At 44.6% G+C, this 21,736-nt stretch overlaps 1 protein-coding gene across 2 annotated transcripts; it reads left to right on the top strand.

Moving 5' to 3' along the window:
- The first annotated feature begins 665 nt into the window (after positions 1 to 665).
- samd9l (sterile alpha motif domain containing 9 like) lies at positions 666 to 18,218 on the top strand. Of its 2 annotated transcripts, XM_060844436.1 has the most exons (3): positions 666 to 822; positions 7,669 to 7,733; positions 12,708 to 18,218. In XM_060844436.1, exons 2-3 carry the CDS (start codon positions 7,730 to 7,732, stop codon positions 17,381 to 17,383), a joined length of 4,680 nt encoding a protein of 1,559 aa, XP_060700419.1. In that variant the 5' UTR covers positions 666 to 822; positions 7,669 to 7,729; the 3' UTR covers positions 17,384 to 18,218. The 2 variants fall into 2 exon arrangements, with proteins under 2 accessions (XP_060700419.1, XP_060700420.1); XM_060844437.1 differs by lacking the exon at positions 7,669 to 7,733.
- Positions 18,219 to 21,736: the final 3,518 nt, after the last annotated feature.

Below are 21,736 nucleotides of genomic sequence, written 5' to 3'. Positions count from 1 at the left end.
TGTGTGGGTGGGAGAACTACACATGAATTAAGATACTTTATTTGAGATTTATTCATGGCATGTGGGGGTCTTTGGTTGGGCCAGCAGTTATTATCTAGTCCTTACGATTAAACCACGTTGTTGTGGGTCTGGAGTCACATATAGGCTAGACCAGGTAAGGACAGCCGATTTTCTTCACTAAAGGACTTGAATGAACCTTTGATTGCAGTGGTTATCATTGTGAGTGGAGAATGGATTCCGTTTTGTGTAGAGAGCTTTCTGATTTTGTGTGGCTGGTTCATGGAAAGGGGTTACTGACTGGCGCATTTTTAATAAATGCCCTGGCCAAGTGCGATGTTTGTGAAAAATTCCATTGTTTCAAGATTTTCTCTCCATTTGTCACAAATTGCATTCCAATTTCCACCATCTGCAGGTTTTCCTATTTTGCTATGCGCAGAAATAACAGTTAGTTTTACAGCTATTCCTGAGTTTGGGAAACCCACTATTTCCGATTATTTGTAAGATCAGTGTTATGCGGAAATTTTCATTGAAATAATTTCTGACAAGCATGTAATTGGATGTTATGTTATAATCTCTTGTTGATCATAAACCACTACCTCTATGAGTCTGATTGGTGAGTAATTTCTCGCATTTTGTTTGCAGAGTTGGGATTGGATCAGTGACACGGTTCGTCGTATTCTGGAAGTTTCCAATTTTCCGAAACTATTTGTTTCGATTCTTTTCGACTAGAAATTGAAACTGGACGTCTCTGTCTCTACCGATTGTTATTTGAGCTTTCTGTATCATGGTATTAACAAATCGCTGATAAAGCAACATTTTTGGGTAGGTTTTGATCTTTTCTGTGAGTCTTTTGCTTTAGTTGAACCCTAGTTTCAGTTTCTGTAGTTCAAAGTTCTTCCCTTTTCCTTCACTTGGAAGTGTGAGGAAATGAGCTGGTATTCATTTTATTTAAACGTGATTAATCATTAAACTTTTGCGCAGCTTCCAAAAAAAATACAAAAACTATAAAGTCATCAATGAAGTCTTTTTAGAGAAGGATTGGCTGGAACTCAGAAGAGTGTGTGTGAGAGTGAAGAATGAAGGGGACAGGATTTGGGGGGGGTTGTGGATAGGATTTGTCCGGACTTGTCCTACCTCCCTGTATTCCTGATGAAGGGCTTTTGCCCGAAACATCGATTTCGCTGCTCCTTGGATGCTGCCTGAACTGCTGTGCTCTTCCAGCACCACTAATCCAGAATCTGGTTTCCAGCATCTGCAGTCATTGTTTTTACCCCTGTAGATTAATCATGAGATGAGGTCGCGAGAGAGAAAGGGGACTGGGAAGAGGTGATTCTGGATCAGTGGTGCTGGAAGAGCACAGCAGTTCAGGCAGCATCCAACAAGCAGCCAATTCGACGTTTCGGACAAAAGTCCTTCATCAGGAATAAAGGCAGAGAGCCTGAAGCGTGGAGAGATAAGCTAGAGGAGGGTGGGGGTGAGGAGAAAGTAACATAGAGTACAATAGGTGAGTGGGGGAGGGGATGAAGGTGATAGGTCAGGGAGGAGAGGGTGGAGTGGATAGATGGAAAAGGAGATAGGCAGGTAGGACAAGTCCGGACAAGTGATGGGGACAGTGCTGAGCTGGAAGTTTGGAACTAGGGTGAGGTGGGGGGAAGGGGAAATGAGGAAACTGTTGAAGTCCACATTGATGCCCTGGGGTTGAAGTGTTCCGAGGCCGAAGATGAGGCGTTCTTCCTCCAGGCGTCTGGTGGTGAGGGAGAGGCGGTGAAGGAGGCCCAGGACCTCCATGTCCTCGGCAGAGTGGGAGGGGGAGTTGAAATGTTGGGCCACGGGGCGGTGTGGTTGATTGGTGAGGGTGTCCCGGAGATGTTCCCTAAAGCGCTCTGCTAGGAGGCGCCCAGTCTCCCCAATGTAGAGGGGACCGCATCAGGAGCAACGGATACAATAAATGATATTAGTGGATGTGCAGGTAAAACTTTGGATGTGGAAGGCTACTTTTTAGGGCCTTGGATGGAGGTGAGGGAGGAGGTGTGGGCGCAGATTTTACAGTTCCTGCGGTGGCAGGGGAAAGTGCCCGGATGGGAGGGTGGGTTGTAGGGGGTCTTGGACCTGACCAGGTAGTCATGGAGGGAACGGTTTTTGTGGAAGGTGGAAAGGGGTGGGAAGGGAAATATATCCCTGGTGATAGGGTCTTTTTGGAAGTGGCGGAAATGTCAGCAGATGATTTGGTTTATGCGAAGGTTTGTAGGGTGGGAGGTGAGCACCAGGGGCGTTCTGTCCTTGTTATGGTTGGAGGGGTGAGGTCTGAGGGCGGAGGTGGACAAGATGCGTTGGAGGGCATCTTTAACCACGTGGGAAGGGAAATTACGGTCTCTAAAGAAGGAGGCCATCTGGTGTGTTCTGTGGTGGAACTGGTCCTCCTGGGAGCAGATACGGCGGAGGCGGAGGAATTGGGAATACGGAATGGCATTTTTGCAAGAGGTAGGGTGGGAAGAGGTGTAATCCAGGTAACTGTGGGAGTCGGTGGGTTTGTAAAAAAGTCGGTCGTCATTAATGGAGATGGAGAGGTCCAGGAAGGGGAGGGAGGTGTCAGAGATGGTCCAGGTAAATTTAAGGTCAGGGTGGAATGTGTTGGTGAAGTTGATGAATTGCTCAACCTCCTCGCAGGAGCACGAGGTGGCGCCAATGCAGTCATCAATGTAGCGGAGGAAGAGGTGGGGAGTGGTGCCGGTGTAATTACGGAAGATCAACTGTTCTACATAGCCAACAAAGACAGGCATAGCTGGGGCCCATACATTTGCCCATGGCTACCCCTTTGGTCTGGAGGAAGTGGGAGGATTCGAAGGAGAAATTGTTAAGGGTGAGGACCAGTTCGGCCAAACGAATGAGAGTGTCGGTGGAAGGGTACTATTGGGGATGTCTGGAGAGGAAAAAACAGAGGGCTTGGAGGTCCTAGTCATGGCTGTTGAAGGTATAGAGGGATTAGATATCCATGGTGAAGATGAGGCATTGGGGGTCGGGGAAACGGAAGTCTTGGAGGAGGTGGAGGGCATGGGTGGTGTCTCGAATGTATGTTGGAGTTCCTGGACTAGGGGGGATAGGACAGTGTCGAGGTAGGTAGAGATGAGTTCAGTGGGGCAGGAGCATGCTGAGACAATGGGTCGGCCAGGGTGGTCAGGCTTGTGGATCTTGGGAAGGAGGTAGAACCGGGCAGTGCGGGGTTTCCCGACTATGAGGTTGGAAGCTGTGGGTGGGAGATCTCCTGAGGTGATGAGGTTCTGTATCGTCTAGGAGATGATGGTTTGGGGGTGGGGTCATGGTCGAGAGGGCGGTAGGAAGCGGTATCTTCGATTTGGCGTTTGGCTTCAGCGGTGTAGAGGTCAGTGTGCCAGACTACTACTGCGCTCCCTTTATCCGCTGGCTTGGTGGTGAGGTTGGGATTGGAGCAGAGGAATTGGAGGGCTGCATGTTGTGAGGGTGAGAGGTTGGAGTGGGGGAGGGGGGTAGACAAGTTGAGGCGGTTAATGTCCCGGCGGCAGTTGGAAATGAAGCAGTCGGGGGCAGGTAATAGGCCAGCACATGGTGTCCAGGTGGATGCAGTGTTTTGGAGGTGGGCGAAGGGATCCTCGGAAGGTGGGCGGGAATCCTGATTGTGAAAGTAAGCTCGGAGGCGGAGGTGACGGAAGAATTGTTCAACGTCACGGTGTGTATTAAACTCATTGGTGCATGGAACTGAGCAGGATGAAGGTGAGTCCTTTGCTGAGGACTGATCGTTCGTCCTCAGTGAGGGGGAGGTCTGGAGGGATAGTGAAAACTCGGCAGGGCTGGGAGCTGGGAGCTGGTGTGGGTGTGGAGCTGGGAGTGGGGTCGGAGCCAGTAACTGGAGTGGGTGTGATGGTGGGGGGAATGGGGGTGGAGTCATGAGCAGGGGTAGTGTTCCCCTCGGGGTTCTGGGGGGTGGGGATAGTGACAGTGGGGTCTGTGGGGGGGGGGGGGGGCGTGTCAGCAGAATGCAGGTGAATGGTGTTGGTGGGGGTGGAAATGGTGGTGACCACGGCAGTAGGGCTGGCGGAAGTCATTGAGCGTGTGGCATCAGCGATGATGTGAGGGGCGGAAGTGATGTCCCGTGTGATGCATGAGGAATTGTGAGGGGCGGAAGTGGTTGTGGGAGCAGCCATGATGAGGGTGGAAGTGACATCATCAATCAGCGTGAGGGTGGTAGCTGCATCAGCCGCATGGCTAATGGCGTCTGAGTAGTTTCCGAGGCCAGAAGAGATGATGGTGAGTGAATGGAGGAAACTATGAGGAGGGTTGGGATCAGGGGTTAAATGGAGAGTGAGTGGAGTTAGAGAACGCACCAGAATGATAAAGGGGAAGTGAGTGGGAAGCAGAATGGGAGGTTAATGGAGGAGTGAGATTGTTGAATAGAACCCTGCAAAAGGCAAGGGCAGGAGATGGAGTGACTGACATATTCATTTTTCTATATTTTTGATTATGGGCTAAAATGGGAAAAGCATTAGTTTACAAACTAAGGATTGTTGAAAGGATTACTGCACCTTTCTAAAAAAACAAGTTACCCAGACTCATTGTAAGTGCTGTTTGCACAGCTGCTTGTTGGGGAGGTTACTACAGACCAGTGAGACCCAGAATGTGTACAAAGGGAGATTTGGCCAACGACAAATAACTGATTGGGCTGCGGAGTGATGACCAGTTTTTATAACACAGCTGCCAATTTTTTGATTGTTCATCTGCCCAGGAGCCTGTGTGTGTACACATCTGGGAATGAAACCATCAGACCTCTGGAAAGGAAGTTGTTGTTCTTGGTCTGCAGTAAAGAGTTAAGATGCAGGGAATGTCATGGCATGGAAAATGGGGTTTGGAAGTGGAAGAGAAATGAAAATGGAAGACAGTTGTCCAAGGTGTATAAAATTAAAGCAAGAAAGGAAGGCAGATACAATGTGCTGTTATCTTTCCTTAAAGGTAACTCTTTATTACAAAAATATGAATGGTTCCAGTTCCTGAGGTAATCATCAGGAAAACTGGTAATTTAAACAGTTTTGTTTCAATATGGAAATGCTTGCTTGTTCAATACATCAATATTGATGAGGAAGGGGATGTTGAAGCTTTATGTTTTACATTCACTGGGACAGAATTGCAGGAATACTACATGTTAAAGGAAACAATTATTTATTGTGCATGAGAAGAAGGTGCAGACGGTTAGTAAGTGGGCTAGGTTGGTAGAAGTGTTGACATGTAGATTGCACCAGGGAACAGTTAACTGCCAATCCTCTGTTTAAATTCAAACCAGTTTGGATGGATACATGAATAGGAAATGTTCAGAGGAATATGGAACAGGAGCAGGCAGGGGGGAATAGTTTAGTTTGGATTAGTTTGGCATGGACTGATTGGACCAAAGAGTCTTTTTCTCAATGACTATGACTCTATGGTCAAGACATTGCTGGAGAACATATACCAGGGAATGGCTATCCCTAGGTTAGTATTTTTTTAAAAAGATACAATACACAGAAATGTTCTTTGTGTTTGTGAAAGACTAGGCCCTGCGAGTACAAATACATGGTTTTTAACATCCATAATGGGCCATATTGCAAAGCCAACAGATAATCTTCAGTTGCATCTGATATAATTCTTGGTACTGTTAGGGTTATTTAACAAATATTAAGATGGCATGGTAGCCCAGTGGTTAGCACTGCTGCCTCACAGCACCAGGGCCCCAGGTTCGATCCCAGCTTCAGGTGACTGTCTGTGTGGAGTTTGCCCATTCTCCCCGTGTCTGCGTGGGTTTCCTTTGGGTGCTCCAGTTGTTTCTCACCTTCCAAAGTTGAGCAGGTTAGGTGAATTGGCCATGCTCAATTGCCCGTAGTATTCATGGATGTGTAGGTTAGGTGCATTAATCAGGGCTAAATATAGGTTAAAATCTTCGAGTAAAAAGTGAGGTCTGCAGATGCTGGACGTTAATAAGGTAGGGGAATGAGTTCGTTAAAAAGTGAGGACTGCAGATGCTGGAGATCAGAGCTGAAAATGTGTTGCTGGTTAAAGCGCAGCAGGTCAGGCAGCATCCAAGGAACAGGAAATTCGACATTTTGGGCTAAAGCCCTTCATCAGGAATGAAGGGCTTTAGCCCGAAACGTCGAATGAGTTCATTACTCTTAGGAGGGTCGGTGTGGACTTGTTGGGCCGAAGGGCCTGTTTCCACACTGCAGGGATTCTGTGATATTCTCCAATTGCAGAATCATGCCTAATGTTGAACACAATTTTCATTGTTTTTCATGCATGGCATGTTTAGCTATAATCAGTGTTTTGCCCATTCAAACAGCTGAAGGAATGTGATGTTTAATATCTGCCAGTACAGTTAACACATCTGGCATTATGCCAGCACTGAAATTCATATACCACATTCCACATTTGGATGGCCTTTTTGGCTTGACAGCAATATCCTGTTAGTGGAGAACCCCACTCATGTTTTTACTGTGTAAAACAGCTGACTTCACCTTTTGGTCAGATTTTGAGATATCTTCCACTTGTAGGGTAATCTGAAATAGATTGTGTGCCTTTTAGGTCCAAAGGGCCCATTCATGTGTTTATATGATATAGAGTCATAGAGCTGTACAGCACAAAAACAGACCCTTCGGTCCAACTTGTCCATGCCACCCAGATAACCTAACCTAATCTAGTCCCATTAACCAGCACTTGGCCCTTATCCCTCTTAAATCCTTCCTATTTATATTCCCATCCAGAAGCCTTTTAAATGCTGTATTTGTACCAATCTCCACCACTTCCTCTGGCAGCTGATTTCATGCTTGCACCACCCTCTGTGTGAAAAAGTTGCCCCTTAAGTCCCTTTTATATCGTTGCCATCTCACCCTAAACCTCTGCCCTCTAGTTCTGGACTCCCCCACCTCAAGGAAAAGACCTTGTCTATTTAGGCATAAGTGAGGACTGCAGATGCTGTAAATCAGAGTCTAGGTTAGAGTGGTGCTAGAAAAGCACAGCAGGTCAGGCAGCATCCGAGGAGCAGGAAATTCGGTTTTGGGCAAAACGTCCTTTCATTCCTGATTATTTTCCTTCTCCTCGGATGCTGCCTGGCTTGCTGTGCTTTCCCAGCACCACTTTAATCTAGACCTTGTCTATTTACCCTATCCATTCCCCTCATGATTTAATAAACTTCTGTAAGGTCACCTTCAGCCTCCAATGCTCCAGGGAAAACAGCCCCAGCCTGTTCAACCTCTCCCTGTGAGAAATGATCTAATCAGAGTAGGTGTTATTCCACAGGGTAACTTTGGATTGCCCTTTGTTTCCATCAAGTTTATATGGTGAACCCACACTCTGGGTTAAAATCTTGGAACTCCCTTCATCACAATATCCTGGGTCCAACTGCAGCAGTTGAAGAAGGCAGGTTACCATGATCATTTTGACAACAACTAATAAATACTGTCCCAGCCAGTAATACCCACATCCCATAAGCAAATAAAAGAAATTTCCAACCAAACTTCTCGAACAGTATAAATTGCTGTATATTTTGAGATTTGAAATTCTTGTGATGACGTCCTGATTGGTGGAAGATGAAGCAGTATGACTCTTTTACGGCAATCTAGAGATTTGCTCTTGTTACATCAACAAGTTGATTCATTTGTGGAATTTCTTTTTCAGAGAAACTGAACTGAGGTATGTGATTACCACTGGCTCAGATTAAAATCTCAAGAGCCGTAAAATGGGTAGGTGTCACAACAACTACATATGGTTTAGAATGAATGTCCTGATAGTAATTCATCCTGATAAAAGTACTATCTATCTATAAGCCTCTAAATAAATATCTGCCTTAAGTGGTTGTTTCACCATATTTCTGAACATTGTATGCTGTATTGACATAATTAACTTGTGGGATTTGTTTTACGAATAAAAGTAAAACAAACATTTTTACTTTTGTAACTAAGGAGCTGAGGAGGCTGAGATCTCCAAAATCTGCATCGTTTCATTATTTAATTCCCAGCACATTGGTGTCTCTGGCTGGACCAGCATATATTATGGTTGTCACGTTACCAAAAGGATGTGGACGCTTTGGAGAGGGTGCAGAGAAGGTTTACGAGGATGTTGCCTGGTATGGAAGGTGCTAGCTATGAAGAGAGGTTGAGTAGGTTAGGGTTGATTTCATTAGAAAAAAGGAGATTGAGGGGGGACCTGATTGAGGTTTACAAAATCATGAAGGATATAGACAGGGTGGATAGAGACAAGCCTTTTCCCAGGGTGAAGGATTCAATAACGAGAGGTCATGCTTTCAAGGTGAGAGGTGGAAAGTTTAAGGGGGATATAAGCGGCAAGTACTTCACACAGAGGGTGTGGGCGTTTGGAACGCGTTGCCAGCAGAGGTGGTAGAGGCAGGCACGGTAGATTCATTTAAGATGCGTCTGGACAGATGCATGAGTAGGCGGGGAGCAGAGGGATACAGATGCTTAGGAATTGGGCAACAGGTTTAGACAGTTGGTTTGGATCAGCTCAGGCTTGGAGGGCCGAAGGGCCTGTTTCTGGGCTGTAAGTTTTCTTTGTTTTTGTTCTTTGTTCTATTATCCATCCCTAATTGCCCTTGAGAAGATGGTAGTGAGCTGCCTTCTCAGAAACCATTGCAGTCTATGTGCTGTAGTAGACCCACATGCTGTAGGGAAGGAGTTGCAGCCAAAGGCTGGGGATTCTCTACCTGAGCTGCTGGATTGCATGTGAGATAAAGCCTGGTTTCTGAATCTGCCTTCTTGCCAGAGGGTGTGTTTATGGGATGCTACTCTATTGGAACAGTTAATTAATAGTTGTTACTGTGTCTGTTGTTCTGTTAGGTTTTCCAGTAGAGTTAAGTTATCCCAAGGTTTTCTTTCCTTTGTTGTATTTTAACCCTAGTTAACAATCACACAGCATCAGGTTATAGTTCAACAGGTGTATTTGGAAGCACTAGCTTTCAGAGCGTTGCTCCTTCATCAGGTGGCTGTGGAGCAAAATCAGAAGACAGAATTTATAGCAAAAATTTATAGTGTCATACATTGAACAAACCTAGATTGTAGTTAAGTCATTCATCTTTTAGAATGGGTTCCAGGTTTCTGTTTATTAATATGTAAATCCCAGAACTTTTTAATTTAGTTATCTCAAGAACATGATTTAAAAGAAGAAGTGACAACTCAGCTTAGACGATGCATTAAATATGTGAGGTTATAGCCTGTATGTATTTCAGTCTTGTGTTAGACTGGTTTTATTTCCAAAGTAGGCATTCATGAAATGCCACATGGATCATAAAAATATTGACTGTGCGCTTTCTGAACAAAATAGAATGTATCTGCAAATACAAATCTGCAAATTCACCCCATTGACGTACATGTATGTGTCTACATGAGAGGGAGAGAGAGAGAGAGAGAGCGCGAATGAGTGTGCATGCGAGTGTGAGTGCATGTGAGAATGTGTTGGTGTGAGAGTGCTTGGTAAAGTGAGTGTGTTGAGTATGACCAAGTACAAGCCTGTGAGAGGGTGTGTGTGTGTGTGTGTGTGTGTGTGTGTGTGTGTGTGTGTGTGTGTGTGTGTGTGTGTGTGTGTGTGTGTGTGTGTGTGTGTGTGTCAACAGGGTCACCTGCAGTGTGACATGAACACAAGCTCCTGGTTGAGTCCACCCTCATGGTTACTGAACCTGGCTATCAGTCTCGGCTCGGCCACTTTGCGTTGTTGTGTATCCTGAAGTCCACCTTGGAGGATGGTCACCAGAAGATCCAAGGTTGAATGCCCCTGACCACTGAAGTGTTCCCTGACTGGGAGAGAACATCCTTGTCTGGCAGTTGTTACATGGTGTTAATTCGTCTGTTTTTGTAGCTTCTTATTCGTCTGGCCAATGTATCATGCCATGGGGCATCCTGGCCTGCAGCGTATGAGATAGATAATGTTGGCCAACTCACAGAGTACCTGCCACGTACATGCTGGATAGTGTCCCCATATGTATAGGTGTCGACACAGTTAACACATCTTGCTGTGGTTGCCATGACATGGCTGTATGGTGTTGTGGTTGATGTTGTCCTGAAGGCTGGGCTGTTTGCTGTGAACAGTGGTCTGTTTAAGGTTTGGCAGTTGTTTAAAGGCGATAGGTGGAGATGTAGGGGAGGTGTTGGCGAGGTGCTCATCCTCATTGATGATGTGTTGCAGGCTGTAAAGAACATGGTGTAGTTTCTCTGCTCCTGGGAAGTACTGGACAATGAAGGGCACCCTATTGGTTGTATTCCGCATCCGTCTCCTGAAGAGTTCATTACGGTTTCTCACTGTGGCACATCGGAACTGGCGATTGATGGGTTGAACATGGTACCCTGTTCTTATGAGGGTGTCCTTCAGCACCTTTGGGTGTCTGTCGCGTGCCTCCTCATCTGAACAGATCCTGTGTATGTGTTGGGCTTGTCCATAGGGGATGGCTGTTTTAATATGTTTACGGGAGAAGCTAGAGAAGTACAGAATCGTGAGATTATCTGTGCGTTTGCGGTAGAGTGAGGAACTGAGGTGTCTGTCCCTTGATGGAGATGTGTGTGTCCAAGAATTAGACAGATACTGAAGAGTAGTCCATGATAGGTCTGATGGTGGGATGAAACTTGTTGATATCACTGTGTAGTTCTTTCAGTGACTCCTCGCCATGAATCCAGAGGAAGAAAATGTTATCACTATATCTGGTATATTGTGTTGGTTGGAGGTCCTATGCAGCAAATAAGTCATGTTTGAACTTGTGCATCAAAATATTGGTGTATTGGGGTGCATATTTGGTCTCCATGGCTTTCCATGTGTCTGGATGAAGAACTGGTTGTCAAAAGTGAAAATGTTTTGGTTGAGGATAAAGCAGATGAGTTGTAGGACAGTGCTCAGAGATTGGCAGTTGTTAGTACTGAGTACTGAGACTGTTGCAGCAATGCTGTCACCATGGGGGATGCTGGTGTAGAGTGCTGACACATCCATCATGATGAGGAATGTTCCTGGTTCGACTGATCCGTGGGTGTTTGAGTTTCTGTAAGAAATCTGTAATGTTGCGATAGAAGCTGGGGGTCCCCTAAGCAATGGGTTTCAAGATGCCCTCGACATAGCCAGAGAGGATCTCACACAGAGTGCCACTGCTGATACAATAGGACATCCTGGTGTGATGGCATTGTGTATCTTTGGAAGGCAGTTGAAGTCCTCTACGTGATCAAAACTCTTGACCAATGTGTTTAGTTCACAAGTGTGCTCTTTGGGCGGATCAGCTGGTAGTTGCCTGTAGTGTTCCTGGTTGTTCAGTTGTCGGTACACTTTCTTTTGTTCTGAATGATGATGGCTCCTCCTTTATCTGCTGGTTTGATGACAATGTTGTGATTTGTTTTGAGAGCCTGGATGGCTTTGTGTTGTGATCGGGTGATGTTTTGCTTTATCTTGTGGGTGTGGCTGATGAATCTGACCTTTACACATTTCCTGACGGTTTGAGCTTGCATGTCAAATCTGGGGTAGCAGCATCCTCTGTCAAAGAAAATCAGGACAAAACGCACCTCCTAAAGCCACAGTATCATTACACAACTCTGAGTGACTGAATGCCCAGAATTAGCCACACCATGTGGAAGTACAGGTCGTTCTGGTAGGATAATAAGATCATACGAAATAGGAACAGGAATAGGCCTACTCCACCATTCAATAGAATCCTGGCTGGTCTGATATTTCTCACATCCACCTTTCGGCCCTTTTCCTGTAACACTTGATACCCTGACTGATCAAGAATCTATCTCAACCTTAAATATACACAAGGACTGTGCCCCCACACCTCTCTGTGGCCCCCACTCCTCTCTGTGGCCCCCACTCCTCTCTGTGGCAAGGAGTTTCATATCCACACCATCCTCAGAGAAGAAATTCCTCCTCACCTCGGTGTTATGGAAGACCAGTTTTGCAGCGAGACTGGAACTGCCTGATGAGGTTTTCATTAACAGAACATCGGCAGGGCTAACAGCCTTTAGAGAATCCAGTCGTTTCTCAGCTTTAGCAATGATATGTGGATATTTTATGGTGTGCTATAACCAATTCTCCTTTGTCCTCTGTCTGTCATCTGCAAGGCACGAGTCAGGAGTACATATTCCATTTTCCTGACTGAAACAGCACTCAAGAAGCTTAGTAACATCCAAAACCAAGCCTGCTCGATTAGCAACCCCCCCACAGCCTAGATACTTATTCCTTCCATGACTTTTGGACAGTAGCAGCAGCCTGTACCATCTACAAGATGCACAGCATCAAGTCCTTAAGGTTTGTTTGAAAACTGAAGCTACAATCAGTGATGTATGGTACAAAGGCGTATAATTACCTGTTACAATGGCTGCTTTCAATATAACTATTACAGCTTTGTACTGATTGGCTATGCCCCCCATAGACCAGCCATAAATTCAGTCTCTGTTTCAGTTAGCAAGTGGTTGTTTGAGCAGGAGATACCGACAGATACAAAACTGCCTTAATACTGTTTGTTTGCATTGATCAGTTAACATGACCAGCCCATAATTAAGACCAATCTTGTTTGAATAGAGTAATTATTTTGTTGCTTAGCAGTTCCTAAACCTTTTGCAAGCAGTTAGGCTTTTGCAAGAAATAAAGTCAGAGTAGTGCAAGTAGCATTAAACTCTGGAAATATGAATTTGATACTTTAAATCAAACTGCTTTTGGTTTCAATTTTTCTGCAGAAGATATAAAGCAGTTGCAAATGGAAGACTGGGATGAAGACCAGGTACGGACTTGGTTACGCCATATTCGTGTCAAAGATGAACACATACAGACATTGTATGAGGAACAGGTCACTGGTGCAGTGCTGCAAGTGATGAGCAAGGAGGACCTCAAAGACTTTCATATAAAACAAGGTCAGGCAAAACTCATTCTGAATAAAAGGAATGAACTATTGAACAGTCAGAGTTTACAATTGGCCCAGTTCAGCACAAGTGAAGAGAGAGGTTGCAAAGAAACTTCTCCAACACAAGGTAGTTTGGATGGCACTGCCAGTCAGACAGCACAGACAAAATCTCTGCCAAGTAAAGGGAAATCGAAAAGCCAGAGCACTGCTACTGCTTTGACATCAGACCACCCGAGCACTTCCGCTGACTCGCATCTTGACAGCACACTCGAGAGGGTGAATGAAAATAATCTTCAGAACCGATGCAAGCCTTGTCCATTTGACAAGGAAGATATCGACTTTAAATACGTAAGAAACAGTGTCCTTCCACCAGAAACTGGAGTTATAAATTTAATTTGTCCCTGCCATGAATATAAATCTCTTGCTACAGCTGTTAAACTAAATAGACAACGGCTCCAAGCCAAATTTGCTCATGAATTTATCAGATTTGCTTCTGGGTGCATGAATGTTCGAACTAATGGTACCATTCATTTTGGTGTTGAGGATGGCAATGGGAATTCTGGGTATACACATGGTGAAATAATTGGTGTCCCTGTCAAAGACCCTAGCATCTATGTCGATGCTTTGGATTATATCGAGAAATGCTTCACACGTTACGCTGAGGATGCAAGAAATTGCATTCGCCCTCCCAAATTAGTGGAAGTGATCAGCAAAAATGGAAGTGAAGGGAGGTTTGTTATTGAGATTGATGTAAACCCATCAATAAAGATTGTGAGAAACAAAATTTACAGAGTCCGTCTTCCAAATTTTAATGAAAGCAAAAATAAGGTTGAATATGAGAAAAAGGCCATCTACAGAAGAAAGGGAGCAAACACTGAAACTGTTTGTGAGGAGAGTCAGGATGAATTTATCTCCGGGATGCAAGAAAGGGATAAACAAAGAGAAGTAGCAGAAACAACAGAGGAGCCCAGCAAAATTCATGAGGATTTAGGAAGGAAACTATCATTTCTTATAAATGGTGGCAAGAAATACATGGATAACAGCCAGCGGTATGTGCTTGTAATCAACAAATGTAAACCAGAAGATTTACAGAATTTAAATTTCTTATTGCATATAAATATCTTTTGTGTGTTTGACTATGATCCTAATTCGAAGACCAATGGCTTCTTTGAGTACTACTTAAAACATCACACAGCCAACGTTCACTTCTTACAGGATTACAGATGTGTGGACCGAGAGAGTGTGAGTGACTTAAGGAAACGGTTATGTCTATTTGATCAAACGAGTTGGATATTCTGCAATGGGTGCAACCATTATGATGGTGATGAGAAACAGTGTGACCTGAGGACATGGGTGACCAGCAAGAAAAAACACCTGAAGAGGACCGTCTCTCTGATCTGCAATGAAATTCTACCAAATGGTTCCTTTATTGTACTTTTTCTCCTCTTGTCACCGGTGGAACAGCCTTTGGTGGACACTTTCCATGAATTATATGCAGAAATGAACGGCAGAAATGATATCATTTGTATTTCGGAGAGTGATGCCAACTATCAGAAATGGGCACAGCTTGCACAGCCTTCTTGCAGCATTGAAATTATTGACAAGATGAGCATTGTCGGGATGAAACTTAACCACGTAAATGACACGATCCACACCATGTTGCCAACATTAATTGACAGTCACAGATACCTACCCATATCAACAAGGGGTCTGTGTTTACTCAAAACTGCAGATGAAGAAAGAATGTTCACGCTGGAAATATTGAGTGTCAATCAGTGTGAAGATTACAAAATGGATGGTCAGGATCCCACAGAAATTGCCAAAATTGAGAGAGATTTTTATCGTGGTGGCAAGGTCAGCTGGCTGAATTTCATGCTGGCAGAGCAAGGATTCTGTGAAGCAGTGATACAGCGGAATGCCTACAAGGAAGTCATTAAAATTATAGATGGAATGCTGAAGGGTTCATCAGGGAAGCAGTTAGTAACCACAGTCCATGTATTTCACCATCCAGGCAGCGGTGGGAGCACTGTGGCACGGCAGGTCTTGTGGAATTACCGAAAGGAGCTGCGATGTGCGGCCGTTAAACCATCATGTGCTGTCGGGAAAGTCTGTGAACATGCAATCCAGTTACTTGAGTATGACGAAGATGATCTGAATCAGTGCTTGCCAGTCCTGCTGCTCCTTGAGGATGCTGATGAAGATTACTTTGATGAAATTAAGCATGAATTAATACCTGCAATTGGCAGCAAGACCGTGAATGTTGTGAGACCTCCCTTCATACTTGTGAACTGTCGGAGATCCAATAATGCTGAAAAACTCTGCAAAACCATCCCACTGGAAGCAGTAGCTGTTACCCACAAATTAACCGAGGAAGAAAAAAGGTTGTTTTCTAACAGGCGTAAGAAACTTGAGGAACATTTTGAACCAGAGTTTATATTAACATTCGTTCTAATGAGTGAGGGATTTTCAGAAGAATATATTCAGAATTTTGTGAAACATTTATTGGAAGGTATTGATCACTCTTCTCCTGTCACTCGCTTGATAAAGTACGTCGCTTTACTGAACCACTATGTGGAGAATTCAAACATTTCACTGTCTCATTGTGAGGCATTTTTGAGTCTCGGCATTCAAATAGACCACTTACGCGTGCACACCTTTGAAACCTCCTTGAATGATCAGGCACGGTTTTTGTTCATACATTTCAGAGACTGTACCAGTGAGATCAAGTCAATCCGAATTGTTCACCCTCTTGTTGCCAAGGAGATACTGAATCAAATCTCGGATCAGCCTCGGAGTCAAATTGCGATGGACCTTCTTAGGGAAAAGGCATTTTTTGAGAACCGATTTGCTCGTGATGAATTCATTAAATTTGTTCGAGACTTGTTCATACGACGTCACAAAAGGAGTAAAGGTGACAGCGTGGATACTGTTTTTTCTCCTCTGATTGAAGATATTTGCAATGAGCAGAAAGCTCCAGAAAAGGCTGTGGAAGTTCTGACAGCAGCTTATGAATGCTTCGGTAAAGATCCATTTTTTGCACAGCAGTTAGCCCGACTGCATTATAAGGACCAAAATTTTACTGATGCTATAAAGTGGGCAGAAAATGCAAAATCTCAGTTGCCAACTAATTCTTATATTTTAGACACCGAAGGACAAGTTTACAGAAAAAAGCTGAATGTTCTGTTTGATCTAACACATTTGCGAACAGAGGAAGTTACTCCTGACAAACTTTCAGAAGCAATAAGTATCGCCCTGAAGGCGATTGAGTGTTTCAGGGCTGCCCAGAAAGCAGCGCAATCTGAACCTGATTCAATGAATAATTCTGGTTTCTTTGGTGAGGTGGAGGTTGGATGTCATTTATTGCAACTTCTTTCACTGCTGGATATTTTTGAGAAGGATAAAAGTGGCAGTTACACAAAACTGACAGAGTACCTTCTGGGCAAAGACATTCCTGAAGTAATTAAAGAACCTTGGAAAAACTTCCATGGGAAATTGAAAGGCCTGCAGAAAGGGATAAATGATGCACTTGAATGGATATCTGAAGATTCAAGTTATTTTCAAACCAACAAATGTGAAGATGATGAAGATGGAGCCAGTAATACAGAGGATCATGCACACAATCCTAGGAAATGGCTCATAAGAAAAACAAAAATTTATGCACGTTATTTCACTCTTTCAGAACAGGAGCAGCAAAACTTAAAACAGAGTACAAATTCCTATTTGTTTACACTAGTAAGGCGTCTGCACATTTCTAGGAATGGTGGTGGAAACATAACATCAATTTTTTCATTTTTGTCTGACCAAAAGGATGTTCGAGCTGTGGAAAACCTAGAGAAAATAATCTCCATGTATCCGAAGGATCATCAGAAAGAGAAACTAGATCTGGTTGATCTTGTCAACTTCACACTAAGTCACATTGCACTTGCCTGTGTGGCACCAAGGTCCTCAAAGCTGCTAACATTCAGCCAGCTGAGGGAACTTAGTTGGCAATTTTCAAAAAATAAATATAACAATTCAAGTGCCTGTTTCTTACTTACTTTATTGTATTGGCCAGACGAAGCTTACGACAAGGAACCTGATGAAGCTAAAGGTAGAATCTTAAATACAGCTCTTGAAACACTGAAGAAACTCTACGACATCAAAATGAAGAATTTGCCTTCCAGAAAAAAACAGATTTATACACATTCCTTCTTGGGTAATGGACATGGGTTTGACAAAATTGTTCATAAGAGTTTGCTTGAGAAGCTAATTCCGAGCCGCCTAAGTGAACGAAGGTGGAAGTGGCTCACTGGAGATGTGTGGAAGAACCCCAGGGTCATCCAAAAGTTGAAGCGGGTTAAAGGCTGGACGGAAAACGGAATGATATTTGTACGGGGTCACTACAAGCAGAACAAGATCCGAATCTTACCATTGCATTTCCCATCAATGCCTCAAGGCAATGAGAACATAACCTTTTACCTTGGCTTTACATACGGGGGTCTGTTTGCTTACGACATTCAAAGGAAACATTGAACCTAACAGCAATGTACTGCTTGCTTGACAATCCGTTGTGTCACTTGGTTCCTTTGGGTCGGCACTGTCATCTTTAGCCACTTACGGCATTGTTTTGGATTCTGACTGTCACCTTACAGAAACACCAGTTGATCCTGTAGCTGCCTCTCATTCCCATCATCAGGATTAACTAAATCACGTTTGTTATTGTCCCATATGTGCCCACTCTCTGAAAATGATGATGCTTGATTAATGTGTGGGATTTAAATACCAATACCATTCAAATGCCAAATGTCACACATCTATTTCTCTGTATGAGACATGGGCCTCGCTAGCTATGCCAGCAATTACTGCTTGTTCCTTAATTGTCCAGGGCACTGTTAAGAGTCAGCCACATTAAGACCATAAGACATAGGAGTGGAAGTAAGGCCATTCGGCCCATCGAGTCCACTCCGCCATTCAATCATGGCTGATGGGCATTTCAACTCCACATACCCGCATTCTCTCCATAGCCCTTAGATTCTTGAAGTCTCGAGGAATTATCAATCTCTGAATTGCTGTGGGTCTGGAGTCACACATAAACCTGACAAGATAAGGATGACTGATTTCTTTCCCTGAAGAGCATCGGTGAATCAGAAGGGCTTTTATGATAATTAACAGTGGTTACATGGTCACCATGAGGCTAAATCTTCATTCCAGATTTTTATTGAATTCAAATTTAACAATTTGCCATGATGGGATTTGAATCCATTTCCTCAGAACATTAATCTGAGGTTCTAATGAGGCTACCATTGTGCCATGCCCTCCCTTATCACATATAAAATTAAGGAGTAACACACTGCCAGTCTTGACATTGTTGGGGCTTGGGGGGGGGGGGGGGGGGGCGGGGTCACAGTATTAACCCTTACGGATCCTTCATCCCAACTTTCCTGTGGAGGGAGGGGCCGCCCGGAAAGATGTATTTAATCTCTAATCTCTACTCGCCTGTTGAGTCCAGTGATTTGGGCATCTGCTGAAGCTGGTTGTGATGTGATAGTCTGGGCAGTGAAGGGGTTGGCATGTAATCAAAGGTTTTGGGAAGGGCATCATTTGAGATGGAACTGTGGGGATCTGATAGACCGATGAGAAGATGTCATTGATGGGATGATTTCTGTACTAAATCAAAAAAGTGCACTTGTCGAAAGAAGCAAAAATATCAAGAATTCTGAATATATCGCTGTATCTTTTTGTCATGAGATTTTGGCAATTAAGCGATGAAATAACTGTAATAAACTTTTTCAATAAAAGTGTAGAGCATAAATAAATTTGTTTTAATTTTTATTAAATATTTAATATTTGGTGTTCACTGAAATATCTACAGTTAACACTTCAGTTCCTGTTTGGTTTCTTACAGATTATTGAACTTTTGCAAAAAAAGTGCTTTGATGTGAGGTAACATGAGATTAATGTGTTTGAGAGCTGAAAGTACAGCCATTCAGCCCCTACACTTGCCCCATCATTCAATGAGATCACAGTTGGTCTAGTTGGGGTCCCAGCTGCAGTTTGCCTGCTCCCCATCCAGCCCATAATCCTTGACCATCACTAATCTGGATCTGGTCTTTAATTTCTCCTGGAGAAGAGAATTCTACTCCTAATGACTCTCCGAGAGAAAAGTAGTCTCCTCTGTTTTAAAGGGAGGCCTCGTATTCCTAAACCAATTCTGAGTTTTAGCCTCATAAGAGGAAACATCTTCTAGATATCTGACCTCCTTAGGATCATCCATTTTTCAATAAGATTACCTCTCGTTCATCTAAGCTCCAATAGGAAAAGGTCTAAGCAGTCCACTTTTTCTTCATAAGATAAACCCTTCACATTCAATTCCCTCCTCAGGCGACTGACTGTGTGGAGTTTGCACGTTCTCCCCGTGTGTGCGTGGGTTTCCTCCGGGTGATCCGGTTTCCTCCCACAGTCCAAAGATGTGCAGGTCAGGTGAATTGGCCATGCTAAATTGCCCGTAGTGTTAGGTAAGGGGTATATGTAGGGGTATGGGTGGGTTGCGCTTCGGAGGGTCGGTATGGACTTGTTGGGCCGAAGGGCCTGTTTCCACACAGTAAGTAATCTAATCTAATCTAACCAGGGTCAAAATCAACGAGGAGTAAGTGAGATCTGCATATGCTGGAGGTCAGAGTCGAGGGTGTGGTGCTGGAAAAGCACAGCAGGTCAGGCAGCATCCGAGGAGCAGAGAATCGATGTTTCGGGCATAAGCTCTTCATCAGGAATGTGACTCATGGGCCAGGACTGGGAGATAAACGGGAGGGGGGTGGGGTTGGGGGGAAGGTAGCGGAGAAAGCGATAGGTGGATGAAGGTGAAGGAGAAGGTGATAGGTCAGAGGGGGGAGTGATGGATGGGTCTGGAGGGTGGTGCTGAGTTAGAAGCTTGGGACTGGGATAATGGCAGGGGAGGGGTAATGAGGAAGCTGTTGAAATCCACATTTATCCCATGTGGTTGCAGGGTCCCAAGGGGGAATATGAAGCGTGCGTTCTTCAGGTGTCGGGTGGTAACAGTTTGGCGATGGAGGAGGCCCAGGACTTGCACGTCCTTGACGGACTGGGAGGCAGAGTTGAAACGTTCAGCAACAGGGTGGTGGGGTTGGTGGGTGCGCGTGACCCGTGTCATCTACTGCACCATTGTGGTCTCGTCTACATCGGGGAGACAAGACGCCTTCTTGCAGATTGTTTCAAGGAACATCTCTGGGACACGGATTTGGATGGATATATGAATAGGAAGGGTTTGGAGGGATATGGGCCGGGTGCTGGCAGGTGGGACTAGATTGGGTTGGGATATCTGGTCGGCATGGATGTGTTGGACGGATGTGACTCTATGACACCCACACCCACCAACCCCAATGCCTTGTGACGGAAAACCTCAACTCCCCCTCCCACTCCACCAAGGACATACAGGTCCTGGGCCGCCTCCACGGCCAAATCCTAGCCACCCAATGCTTGAAGGAGGAATACCTCGTATTCTGCCTTGGGATCCTGCAACCACAGGGGATAAATGTGGATTTCAACAGCTTCCTTATTTTCCCTCCCCCGACATTATCCCAGTCCCAAGCCTCTAGCTCAGCACCACCCTCCTGACCTGTCCATCACTCCCCCCTCTGGCGTATCAACTTCTCCCTCATCTTCATCCACCTATCGCTTTCTCCGCTAGTCACTCCACCTCCTCCCATGTATCTCTCAGCCCCGGCCCACAAGCCTCATTTCTGATGAAGGGCTTATGCCCAAAATGTCGATTCTCCTCCTCAGACGCTGCTTGATCTGCTGTGCTTTTCCAGCAACACACTCTTGACCCCAGAGTCGAGTCAAGCGAACCTTCTCTGACCTCCGTCGAATACAATGATACATTTTTTTTCAAATAAGCAGATCAATCCTTTACTGTAAGTGGAAGATTCATTCAGCCCAGTGCCATGAAAGAGTCAATTTTATAATGGACATTGTTTATTTTTGAGAACAATGAACATATTTGTCAGGTTCCTCTGGGACATTTTAATGCTGCTGTTAGCCTGAAGGGCAACAACAAAGTACTGAGGAGCATGGTATAAACTGGGTGGCTATTTCCACAGAAGCAGTTGCTGCTCAAGAAATTGAAGATGAAAATTTTTGGTTTTGTCAATCATCTTTGGCGAATAGGGTTAAGGAGAATCCAAAGGGTTTTTTTAAATACATTAAGGACAAAAGGGTAACTAGGGAGAGAACAGGGACCCGGGCTGAAAATGTGTTGCTGGAAAAGCGCAGCAGGTCAGGCACCATCCAAGGAGCAGGAGAGTCAACATTTCGGGCATGAGCCCTTCTTCAAGATCAGCAAGGCAGTCTTTATGTGGAGTCGCAAGAGATGGGGGAGATACTAAACGAGTATTTTGCATCAGTATTTACTGTAGAGAAGGACATGGATGATATAGACTATAGAGAAATAGATGGTGACATCTTGAAAAATGTCCATATTATGGAGGAGGAAGTGCTGGATGTCTTGAAACACAGAGAAGTGGATAAATCCCCAGGACCTGATCAGGTGTACCCTAGAACTCTGTGGGAAGCTAGGGAAGTGATTGCTGGGCACCTTGCTGAGATATTTGTATCATCGATATTCACAGGTGAGGTGCCAGAAGACTGGAGGTTGGCAAACGTGGTGCTACTGTTTAAGAAAGGTGGTAAGGACAAGCTACGGAACTATAGACCAGTGACCCTGACGTCGGTTGGTGGGCAAGTTGTTAGAGGGAATCCTGAGAGACAGGATTTACATGTATTTGGAAAGGCAAAGACTGATTAGGGATAGTCAATATAGCTTTGTGTGTGGGAAATCATATCTCACAAACTTGAATAAGTTTTTGAAAA

The sequence above is a fragment of the Hemiscyllium ocellatum genome, chromosome 25 (genome assembly GCF_020745735.1).
Source record: "Hemiscyllium ocellatum isolate sHemOce1 chromosome 25, sHemOce1.pat.X.cur, whole genome shotgun sequence".
Classification (NCBI taxonomy): Eukaryota; Metazoa; Chordata; class Chondrichthyes; order Orectolobiformes; family Hemiscylliidae; genus Hemiscyllium; species Hemiscyllium ocellatum.
The sequence above is the reverse complement of the archived record's forward strand: the minus strand, read 5'-3'. Positions and strand labels throughout refer to the sequence as shown.